Source organism: Serinus canaria, chromosome 4A (genome assembly GCF_022539315.1).
Source record: "Serinus canaria isolate serCan28SL12 chromosome 4A, serCan2020, whole genome shotgun sequence".
In the NCBI taxonomy this organism is placed as follows: domain Eukaryota; kingdom Metazoa; phylum Chordata; class Aves; order Passeriformes; family Fringillidae; genus Serinus; species Serinus canaria.
The window spans coordinates 7,452,118-7,464,909 of NC_066318.1; the positions used below are offsets into that span (position 1 = coordinate 7,452,118).

The 12,792-nt window shown below is 36.4% G+C and overlaps 1 protein-coding gene across 1 annotated transcript in view; it reads right to left on the minus strand.

The window, feature by feature from the left end:
* Nucleotides 1-243: 243 nt before the first annotated feature.
* Nucleotides 244-12,792, minus strand: part of STK26 (serine/threonine kinase 26) — a 31,172-nt gene continuing 18,623 nt past the window's right edge. The window contains exons 5-13 of the mRNA XM_050974578.1: nt 9,576-9,632; nt 7,804-7,912; nt 7,560-7,717; nt 4,891-5,076; nt 4,103-4,251; nt 3,350-3,443; nt 2,797-2,859; nt 2,570-2,706; nt 244-2,172 (exon numbers count right to left, since the gene is read on the minus strand). Of these exons, the coding sequence (XP_050830535.1) occupies nt 2,148-2,172; nt 2,570-2,706; nt 2,797-2,859; nt 3,350-3,443; nt 4,103-4,251; nt 4,891-5,076; nt 7,560-7,717; nt 7,804-7,912; nt 9,576-9,632 (978 nt within the window). The 3' untranslated portion in view covers nt 244-2,147. The remainder of the gene's footprint in view (nt 2,173-2,569; nt 2,707-2,796; nt 2,860-3,349; nt 3,444-4,102; nt 4,252-4,890; nt 5,077-7,559; nt 7,718-7,803; nt 7,913-9,575; nt 9,633-12,792) is intronic.

Consider the following 12,792-nt stretch of genomic DNA (forward strand, 5'->3'; position numbering starts at 1 on the left):
ACACATCTCAGTCTCCTCCCCAGGAAAGGAACCAAACTGAACCTTGGACTGCTCCATCCATTCCCTGGGGCACAGCAGCTGGGAGATGTCCCCTGGCCAAAGACAGTGTGGGGCACCCATAGCTCTGCAAAGCACCCACACAGGGAACACCTTTCTCCCAACACGAGCCTGTGCCAGATATGTCCACACCTCTGCACAGCTGCTGAAATCCAGAATAAAATGATGCACAACAGAACAAGCTCATGAAAGTTTACAGAACTTAAATATTTATTTTTAAACCATTTTAAACCCCCCAAAACATTGAAATAAGCTTCATCTATAAACAGATTTACAAGACTAACAACTACAGAAGCTAGAGGAGCACTACAATTTGTTTCTGTGATGCAGTTATTTTGTAAAGCTTCAGATCAACTGTATTTACAACTTTTGCTGCTTTTACATTTATAAAAATATTTATTTAATCCATAACATTGTTTTCAAAAACTATTTCCAGACTTTTTTCTCAGATATAAATTCTAATTGAATTTCAGTTATATAGCAGATGAAAGTTTTAAACAGAAAACATTTTTTTTAAAATTAAAACAAGGAGTTAAAAGTAATTTTTTTTACAGTGTAGGCACCATTGAAAATAATTGTCCTTGGCATATCTAACCACCATCTCTCACAAGTGTCCTTTATATAAAAACGATGTAATGGCAACATTTGACGAAAAATGCAGTATTTACTTGCACACCATTACTTTTTCAATATTTGGCAGATATATTTCAGATTCTTTAAAATGACTTTTGTGCAAAAACAAAATGTGCAGGTCTGAACCATAAAATAAACACACCCAGCCTTTATCAAAAATAAATTTACACCAACAGTTCCACAGCTAAGTACTGAAAAACAATCCCAGTTCAAAACTTCAGCATAATATACATACTGGGTTGAAAAAGGGAAAAAACCAAATCAAAACAAAACAACAGAAGAGATTACCCATCTAGCAGTACCATAAATATATAACTGAAAGCAACTTTATAGTCTTACCTACTTTTTATGAAAAAAATCACTCCGTACTGCACAGTACTACCTTTTTGTGAAAGAATATCTATAACTCAGTTATTTGCATATTAACTGGTAAATACATATTTAAAATACACTTTCAGAAAATTATAAACAAATTATGTTGATGTACTGTATTTAATGTATTTCAGAACAAAAAAGGTGTATAAATATCTTACAGGAGAAACAACACCACCACACAGAACGCTGGTGTTACACCGATACCTGCGGGTGAGGTATGTAACATGCGACGCTCGGCTTCTCTGGCTCCCTTCCACCCAGGCATGTAGACTCAGAGGAAAAAAAATTAAATTAAGTTAAATTGGACTTCAGGTTTTGTCCATTATTGCCGAAAGCCCCACCCCCTCAACTGTATTGCTCTAAATTTTCCTACCATGATGATATAAGATTGAGTTACTACTTCAAAACCTGTTCTAAAAGGTAATACACAGACTGTACATCAGGATAGACCTGTTGCTACATATCACCTGCAAACTATTGCCATATTGCTCTCAAATATATTTAATCATAGAGCTGCCTAAAATACTGTACCAATTTAGAATTAAAATAGATACTGTTGCAGGTTTGTTTTTCAGGGCACAATAACTATATGCTGGTTGAAGCAGGTGCTACAGCAATACCCTTGCCACTACATTACATGTCTTGAATATGCTTGTGAAAAAGCTATTTTTCTCTGAAGCTTGTTAGTGATTTACAAAAGTTTAACTCATGAATATAAAAGACCTGTACAACTCCATGTACAGGAACAAAACAGCATCAAAACATACTGTACTTGCACATTCTATTAACTAAAGTAATGGTTATTTCTAAAAGCAAAACTGCACCTCAACATTTATCAGATTAAACGGGTGAAACTACAATATTAAAAGTTGTTCTTTACAAAATAATTTCCTGAAAATATAAAACCATGTGCACTGCCACAAAATAGTTGAGTAGGTTCTTCAAATCCTCAATCACCATCAATATGTTGCAAAGATCCAAAAGGCACAAGGAGCTCATGAGCTAAGCACTGCCAAGCTTGAAGTAGTTTTGGTGGGTTTCACTGGGTCCATACGAAACAGCAGTCAATTGTGTGAAGTTTCTTAGGATGAGTCATTAACAGAAAATCTACAGATAAAAAAAGCAAGGTAAAAAATTTGTTAATTATATTGTTTCAGCTAGGCAAACAGCACATAAATGTTTCTGCACCACCAAAGTAGTACATGCCTTCATCTCAATAGTTTATAGTACAAAACCCACCAGAAGTGACATTTTTAAGAAAACATTCCTAAAAGAGCTAACAAAAAGATTCTCTGTCTCCCCTATTGCCTGTAGGTATGCTTAAGACAAACCTGAAGGCTAAATTGAAGAAGCAAGATGTAGCAACTACAGTAAAGCTGCAGCACTTCAAGACCAGATACAGTAATTGTTAGCATTAGTTTTGGTCTCAAACAAGTGTTACCTGTAACTACAAAGCTAAAGCGCTGGACATAGCAGATCTCTCTCTTATCACTAAACTACTTACTTCTGAAATTTCTCCATAAGTTTCTTCACCATCTTATCTGTGATCCCTGGACATGTTGCTTCTGCCACGTTGATGCTTTTCTCAAGTTCCTCAATTGCTTTCTTTCTGTTAGCATTATTTGTGTCCTGCTGCTTGAGCTGAGGAGCAAACCAAAGAAGTTAAAACCCAGAAAAGTTATTAGAAACTTGGCTAATACCTTCAGAGAAGATTTTTAAGCCAACACTTACCTCAGCAAACACAGGGGTGATTATCATAGTTAAACAACTCAGGGTTTTAACAAGATCCTGATCCTAGAAGTTAACAAATATGGATTACATGAGCATATTACAACATACATCAGCATATATACAAAATACACACTGCCTCTTAACAGAGCACAAGTGATTTTCAAGTTGCATTAAATTTAACAAAGTATTTAACATACACTACAAAACCCACAAAGACACAGTAAGTACATCAACAAATGTTATGGGATGTTGAAACAGATGCCTGATGACACATCTCAAACAATGTCATTCAGCATCAGAAAAACAGTTCAGTTTTCCCTCACGAGTAAGAGACTCCCATCTCTATGAATGGATACTACAGTACACCTGCAGTATATTTTGCATTTGAGGCTGACATGGCATAGGAAATATCACTAACATGCATTATCTCTTGAACTGCAAAAAAACCAATCAGTTCTTATGAAAAGTGAAGTTACTAAGTTTTATCATAATGTTCCTTAAGCTGGCTTCAGAAGCAGCAGTTAGAAAGAAGAACTCCTCTGTCTGTACGCACCGTCCCGTTCTGGAGCTTCTTTGCATCCGGCTTCTTCCGAACTGTAGTGAAGCTCCACTCAGGGTGAGAGTTATTCTCTTTGTTGCTGGACTCCCTGAAACAAAAAGGACACGATGTACATAATACTAGCCACAACAGAACACCAAGCAAGCACAGGTAACCCAAATACATAACAAGTCTATCAGGATTAGTTCCATATTCCTTAAAAGAAGAAGAAAAATGTGTACTGAAACATTAACTGAACTTGAAAAGAGGCTGAATAAATTGAAATGTGATCAAAAGCAAACAGAAGATGGTATCTACCTACAAGGCTTACCTTCTTCCATGGCATCCCATTTAAGAGTTATCTGATAGCCAGAAAAACAAGACACTTACAGAAAGCATGTTATTCCAAAGCCACTATGCAAACTTCTTCATGCACCTCAACTTTGCTCTGCACTATCTCTAATTGTGACTCAGTGGGTTTGGTACAACCACTGACCTCAGACTAGGAAATTAGATAGCACTTAAACAGAACTGAAATCGAGTTTAAAGAAAGAAAATTTAAAGAGGTAACAAGCACACAGATTGACTTATGTGTTAATCTTTAGGGCCATACAAGGGGTTTTCTTGGAAGAAGACAATAAAAAAAAAGAACCAGAGACAGGTGTACAGAAATGGTGTTATTACACAGAAAAGCTGCAGCAAACCCACTTTAAGAACATTATCGAAACAAAAAAACCACACCCAAAAAAGACTATAAAATAAACTTACGAATCTGAACCATCGGAATCACTTTCATCACTACTGTGTCCCTCTGCTTTCCACCTCTTAAACCTATCAATCAGTTCTGTCAGGTAGGAAGTCTTCTTGGCATTTTTCATAATGAATTTGTGCTTCAGAAGTTCTTTTGCAGTGGGGCGCTGTAGGAAACACATTAAATATTTAATGTCATGCTAACATTTCATGATTTTAAATGCTAATAGGGGAGACTGAGTAAGACAACAGACTTCTAGAGCTAACTTGTATAATATCAGGAAATTAGTGAAACAGGAAGTCAGAAAAGTCAGTAATTCACATTTATGAGCATGCTAAAAATATGATCAAGTCACCCATAGACTATAGAGCTTATCCTTCTACATTAGAAGGTCACACCCAGGAAAATGACTAATGAAAACTCTCCAGTGCAACATTTCCTTGTAAGCTGAATTGAGACATAAAAAGTTGTGCTGAAGAAAATGATTTCAGATGATTCTCTCCTCTGTTAAGGCTTCTCTTCTGACATTATCCTAGTTTAGAGTGTATGTTAGGAATCTGCCTCTGCCACTGTAATTTCTTTCAGCACTCTCCCTCCTCCTTTTGAGTATTTCAAACAAAACAAACTAGGATAGAGACAGAGATATTAAAAAGCACTACTAAAATTCACAGTGCAAAGTATAGTCCCTAAAATGATTTAAATCACTGAAGATGCACAATGCCAGCAAAATACTTCACAAGCACAGGAGAAAAGAAAACAAAACTGAAACATCTTCACACACATGCACACACATTTATCTACTCACAAATGTTGGGTCCTTATTCAGACATGCATCAATGAATTCTTTAAAAGGTTTACTGAAGTCTCCTAATAAAGTGGGAGGATTGTTTTTTGGAATGAGGAACAGAACTCTCATTGGATGCATATCCGAGTTGGGAGGCTCTCCCTTGGCCAGTTCAATTGCAGTGATGCCCAGTGACCAAATGTCAGCCTGAGAGAGGGAAAAGGGACTGTTAGTACAAAATTATGGGCTGTCATGACTAAGTATTCAATAACTGACATCTTCACAGATAATGCATCTATATAATAAAATTAATGTTGGCCTAAGTAGATAATGCAAACATTCCCTTCTAACACTTCAGGAACACCTGACACACAAAGACCTGGCTGACTTAATCAGTCTTCAATGAACAACATCACAGATAGCATTTTGTTGCAGCTGGTGTTCTAACACTGACAGCAAGTTAAATGGACACCTAAATTTACACACTTTTGGAAAACCTTCCGAGATATTGATCCTCCTTTGATATTTTACATATGTTAATGACAAATTGCCACAAATTTCCTATGTCTAATTCAGAGTTTGTTTAGGTATCCAACCTTGTTTGACAGCTCACTCTAAATGAACAAGGCAGAAAGCTGAACCAAATCCAGCAGGGGATCACTTAATTTCTTTCCTAACAGACTGCTTGATGAATTTAGCTGGAGAATTATTGACAACTAGTTAGACTTGAAACACCAAGTTCACAGTGAAAGTCACAGCAGAATAATGAAGTACTATTTATTTTAGCTAAAAGTATCATTATAAACGAATTCTGCCTTTGTATCAAAACACAGTATGATATTTTGATACCATATATATAATACTAGTATTCTAAAATTTTTTCCTAATTTTGATTTCTTTTCCCAAGTGAAATATATTATTACTTGCATCTTTTCAGATGAGCTACAATAGCTATTTAGATCACTAAAGGTGTTTCTCATTAAAAAAGTGTTTGGCAGTAGTCGACTACATTGGCCCAGAATCATAAACCAAAACTACCCATAGAGTAAACAAGGATTACAATTTGCATCTCTCCAATATTCCTTTTTGTTCACAAGACCTAAAATAGCTGTACTTTATAGCAAAGAATTAAACTAACTCGGTGTTTACTACTGAAATACCATAATCAACAACTGTGTATTGGAGCATAATCATTTTAAAGAAGAGATGGGGGCTTACAAATTTCTGGCACTACTAAAATGTGTAATTTCTAGTTTACTTTCCAGCCTTTTGGAGTAGAGAGGGAAGAAGAAAGAATAAAATTCAGCCCAGATACCAAAACAGTCATCAGTATTAGTCTAGAAACTGAAGTGTATCCTATCCAAATCCTTCATCTCTCCTACCAAAGGCTTATATCTTTGCTCTCCCATCAGCCTACTGGCAAGGAAAAAAAGGGGGAAGACATTGCTCTTCCAAAACTGAGGAGATATGGAAGCCAAAAGATTAGTTTGCTGGGGAAATGTAAATGAAGGGGTGCTAAAGCTGATCCATACACAGGGCAAGCAGAAGAACAATTATTCCCAATCTGACTGGCCAACACATATTTTTAAGGCAGGGTAGAGAGCTTTTCCAAAATGCCCTAGGGAACACATCACAGTGGGACCACTGAAACCCTAAACAGGAGAATTCCAACTCTTTTATCAGCAAGAAGCCTTTTGACAAGTACACAAATTCCTTCGAGTCTGACTGATCCTGGGAAAGTCTCCTGGAGTGTGAATGCTTTCAGGACACTCTAGATATCCACCAGATTTTTTTAAAATACATGCACATCATGTAAGTATAGTTTCATGTCTATTATTTGAGAAAAAGCAGTAAGAAAGTATTACTTTACACATACAAAGGTTTTTATTCTCCTGATGCTATTTTAAGGTTTTGTCTACAGAGTGTGGAAAGTCCAATGCCAGACTGAAACATGCTGCTGTTTCACCAACCACATGCTCTAGGACATCCTGTGGTTTTACACAGAGAAGAGGGGACTGTTGCCTCCTTATTGTCATTTCTAGCACCAGCTTCAGCTCTCAGAAAAGCATAGAAGAACTCTGCTTTTCTACTGCTAGCTCACATAGGGAAACTCTCCTGTGCAATCAGTCATCCATCAAGAGCTCTCAGGTCAAAGAATGGCACAAGGTACCACAATGCTACTAAGCCACACCACCAAGTTACTTTTCACCTTCTCGAGACCTGTGCTAAAATTTTCAGTATTACATGGATCCTCAGAAACACTATGTAAGAAATTATACCCAGTGCTATATGTATAGAAATGTGAGAGGAAATTAACACTTTGGCCACCATCTTGGCTTTAAATGAACTGCCATGTTCTGGTGGCATTTTACTTTGTGAGTACTTTATTACTGTTTGAGTTAAATGCAAAACATTGAATTGAAACCAAATCAACCAACCACCCCACATTCAGGGAGTTGCTCTGAAGGAGACATGACATCACCATTTTACATGGTGACTTTGTACCTGAGTACAGTGACAGGTAACTACTGTATAAAACCAATTAAATTCTACTTTTAATTTTATTATTTGAAACCCTGTAATTCCAAAGCTACTTTGTTTTTTCTCCCCATATTGATAGACCTGAAAGCAAAAAATCAAAACAAATGCTGTTGGATAACCAGATTAAAAAAAAAAAAAATTCTACTTACTTTTGAATCATATGCTGACTGCTGAATAACTTCAGGGGCCATCCAAAACGGGGTTCCAACAAAGGTATTTCTCTTAATTTGTGTGTCTGTTAGCTGCCCAGCAACTCCAAAATCAGCAAGCTTAACATCACCTTGCTCTGATAACAAGACATTGGCAGCTGCCAAGGGGAAATATTAACTAATTAGAATACTGTTTTATGGTTTTTAAAGGCATTAAGAAAGTAACATTTGAAATGCTGCACACCTTTTATATCCCTGTGAATTTTCTTCTCTGAGTGTAGGTAGTCAAGACCTTTCAAGATTTCCTTTAGCATAGTAGCAATCTGGAACTCATCAAATGGGCCAGCACGCAGCTTCGGAAAAAAGACACATTAAAATAATTTTAGTCTTGTGTCTAATTTTTGCCTTGCTTTGATTAAATTAAATCTTAAACCTGAAACAGTTCTCAAAATTAAAGAACTAACAAAATTAATGCAATATTCAATGCAATATGTCAGTAGTCTAATTGAAATAGGTGCCACTGAATTGATCACTTTCACATCCCCTCTTCTGCCAAAGCTCTTACTCCTCAAACAGACACTGTCTGTGCTCCCCTCAGCATGCAAAGCACAAGAAAAGCAACAACTAACTTGCCACAAAGTTGTACATTTCCCTACAAGCAGAAAACACAGCAAACTGAATTTTGCAATTTAGATTAAGTAAATTAAGAAAAACAGTTCATTTCAAAATAGATTAATCTGTTTACTGTGCGTTGTAAATTTAATGATGCAGTTTTCTCTTGTCCCAGTATTTTTGATTCCATGCTTGCTTTTGTATCAAGAACATAACATGCTACTATACAGCTGCTAATGGAATAAGTGCAAACTTAGCATATTAGAAAGCTATGCAAATAAAACAAAAGAAATTAAAGTGAGCAATCAAAAAAATACCAACACCACAGCACCAAAACAGTGAGAACCATGAAATTATGGTAAGGTAAAGTGAGGCAAAACTGAAATTTTATTCTAAAATTTGATTCCTCTACAGGTTCAGTGATTTAAAATGGCAATAGTAATAGCTATTTCCCTGTTTCTGACACTCCACAGAATACAATCAATTACTCAAAAGTTTTAGAGTATCTCACAGCCCCTGCCTCAAAAGGGCCAAGTTCTAGAGCTACAAACTACCACAAGCTACAGCTAATTACATGCTTTTGATGAGTTAATGTGATGCAATTTGATAAAATTTAAATAGATTTGTGAAGTCAAGCCCATACTTCAACTCTCACAGACAGGACCCCTGTTAGCAAAAATATAATTATTACCATTCTGTAATAGTGAAGACATGGTATTTTCCCTTCAGAATCACACAAAGACTGAGCTATATTATCTTACAGGAAAGGGTGGGTCTGTAGCATTGCAGCTGAGGCAGAGCTGCACTGAAACCATGGGGAAACCACATTCACACTCAGTGGGCTGTGCTTGTGCACTCTCCAGGCTACGCCCTCCATGAATGCCACACTATCTGAAGTAAAAGGCACTTTCATGCTTAACTGAAAATACCTGACCATGGAAAACCCAACATCTTTTAACCAGTTCAAATTAACTGTCTGTGGAACACTCCTCATTCATTCCTGAGAATCAAACCTAAAGGAAAACCTAAAAAAACCCTAATGGTTTTTACTGAACTGTAATGAATTCTACTTGGAGGAGGTGGGAAGTGATGGACAGAGGACCCCAAACCTCCAGCAAACATACAGCAAGAAAAGGACTTCTCAAACTAAAAAACCCCCGAGAACGAAAACAAATGGATGCTTCCTAATGCTTACACACAAAGAGCAAAATAGAAAAATTAACAGGAATTCAATGTGATAGGACTACCACTCAAATTCACACGTTTTAGACCATTACCACATAGCAGTGATGTAGTATCAGCTGCCTCCAGGTACTTATTTTTATAAAGTGATATAAAACCACAATGAAATAAAGTTCACTGATACTTGTAACGCAAAAAAAAAAGAAAAAATCATATACTTACAAGATCCAAAGCTGACCCTCCACCCAAGTATTCCATTATTATCCATAATTTTGTGCCCTGTAAAGGAAGGCATGAGTTGTCAAAGTCCAAGGCTGCCATAAAAAATTTATATATATTTCAACAGACTACCAGCATACTCTTAGGAAAAGGCAAATAGAGAGTTGTTAATCACCTAATTGTATGCAATTACTTTTTGTAGAATGATCACACAGGTCCTGTGAAGTCTAATATATTAATTAATAAGTTTGACTTCGGTATTTAAAAAAAGCAATGAAAAAACACCATCACGACCAATTTCTGCTAAATAGTGTCTAAAACACTTTCACTTAAAGAAATATAACTTAAGAGGGGGAAAAAGTGATTAAGCAGTGGTTTAAGTTTTAATTAAATACAAATAATTGTTTACAAGGGACCTTGAGAATATGTGAGTTTCTGCACTTCCTTTGTGGTGATGTCTCAACCTCTAGAACTGAAAAATTATTCTAACACTGATTTCTAGGTACTGACTTTGTTGTTGGCTTGTCACTACAAAAGGTGGCTGGTTCATAGAAACAAAGCTGGAAGCACTTAGCAAATCTACAGACTACTTCTTGCTAGAGTCCCCTCAAAAGACAAAACTCAAATATGAATCTGTGTGATACTAGTTGAGAAAATTTTGTGAATAAATATATTTATTTAAAATAAAACCCAGTTATTAAAAACACTCAACTGAACCACAGCTGGTGAAGTACCACACACACTGTATAAGTTTTCAGCAAATATTTATCAGTGCTAGTTTCTCATTACAGAGCACAAGCTTAGGGCAGGAGTACTTTTTAAAGCCTCTTGCATTCTCCATTGTATACTTTCCCACCCTATGGCTTGCCCAGTGATGGAAATCTAAAGAAAACCCAGCAAGCAAATAAAGGTGCAGTTTCTGAAAGCACCACATCCAATCATCCTAACAAAGTCTGCTCTATTAGATTCATACTAAATTTAAAAACCACACCATTTATGAGAGTCTATTCCAATATTATGATCTCAGCAGGGAAGGGCTGGCTAATTTTAGAAGTTTTTATAAAGCCCAACTTTGTCAGCTCAGAAGACCTGCAAGGAACTCCTGTTCAAGGCAAACATTGTGGTTACCAGACATGTTTGGAGAATTTGACTATTACTTGAAAACAGAACAGGGTGAAAATGAGTAAGTACTGTTTCTCAAACAATGTCTCAAAGAAATTGCTTCTATCCACTGCAATTGGGTGTGGGTATTTTCTAGCCAGGCATGAAGAACCTTTTTCCTAGCTATTTTCTGTCAGCCAAGTATAAATAGACAGGGCAGAACAACCAGGATCTTTAGATTGTCTCAAAGCTTTGCCACACAAAGTGCTGCACAATTCTGATGGAAGTCTCTGGATGTCACTGTAGGATTTCTTCATATTTAAATCTGAAAAGCTGAGAATAACTTCAGGTTTGTTTTAATTGCAAAAGAAAAGAGCAAGGTCAGATGGCTGTAACAGTTAAAAGGCTAGATACTGAAAACCTTGGTCTAAATGGCACAAATAAGGAGAACAGTAATTGAATTCCAGTCATCAAGAGATTTATCTCTATGGTACTGCTGGAAATTCCAGCTGAAGCACTTCATCAAGAGCACTTTCCAAATTTGTGTAACCAGAACATGACAGAACTACAGTAACTTTTAATACTTTTAATCTTTTTCTTGCCTGAACTGGTAGGGGAGTAATGCATTTTGACAAGCCATTAAGCTGGAGGAAAACACTCATTTCAGCTATCTAACCTAACTTATCTAGGGGACCCTCCACGCCCAATGGTTTATTAATTGAGATGTTAATTGCAATCCAAGTACAACAGGGGATGAGGAGACAAATTTAGATCCTGACCTCCTACACATATGAAATAGCTACAAATACCTCCAACAGGACTTAATTTATCTTACAACCAAAAAATCTGCAATACAGCTGAAGCTCATATGATTCTACCCACATCAGTGAAAGCCACGATACAAAACTAAAACATTTTATTATTGTACATGAATATGTTTATCAAGGTGCATTCTCTGACTGTATATATGCTTGCACATCACCTACCAGTTTGTTCAGAAAACACTATTGATCTTGCCAGACACCCAAGGAAAATTTAGAAAAAAATTGCTAATATCTAAGCTTTAAGGTTAATTCAATGGGAAACTCCCATTTGAACTTTAAGACATCTCACATTACCATGATTGATATAGGGCTTTTGTACCCTTTTGTGTCACAATAACTGGCATTAAATTCAACCTCAAGGAAGATGACCTTGCCATCTTGTATCAATGATAAGGTTTTTCAAGACTAAAATACCTAAAATACTAAAACAGACAAGTAACATTGCATTGCTAGGAAAACTATTAAAGGACTGTCCATACTTTTAAAATCCCATTTACAGGTTGGATATACAAGCTGTAGCTAATGAACAGCTAGGCTGCAGAATGCCACAAGTTAGTAAGTCAAGTAACTGAAATAAAGACACTCTTCCTTTCTGCCTTTCAGCAGCAGGGGCATCTGGGAGAGCCTGCAGGCAGCTGGCAAGCCCCAGGCTCCCTAGGACTGGGGCTGAAGTGCATGCTGAAGTGCAAAGAAACTGTCAAGATACAGAATACGTAGAACAAACCTTATCATTGGTACAAAAAAAAATCTCCCATCTGAAATGTTTGCAATTAGAACCCCCTCACAACTACATTTCTTCTTCCATGTTTTAGTTGTAACAACTTTTAGCTATCAACTATCTTGCCAGAGGGAAAACTCAAAACCTACAAAATTATGACAAGAACAATCTGCTTACTCTAAGCTTAGTTAGAGTAAGCAGTAAAAAGAGTTAGAGTAATTGGTTAAAAAAGAGTAAGTTACAACAGAAGATGTTCCATTACAGTTCAAGTGGATGAACTATGGCTTACATGATAAAACTGAAGCCAACACGTGGTCTCAGCAGTGATTTCTTCAAAGTAGAAACTATAAAATTTAAAGATTTAAGACAGATCTAGATTACTGAACTAGAGAAATATCAGTTAAGTGCTGTAGGCAACCTGAATGCTTTTGCACTGAGGGTTTGCTTTGGTATTTAGTCAGGAAAATACTAAGACTCTGAACACTGTAAAAACTACAAACATTTCTTATGGCATTTCTACACCTTCAGACAGAGCTACATGCATGATTAATACACTTTAGTAAACTATTTCTAGTTC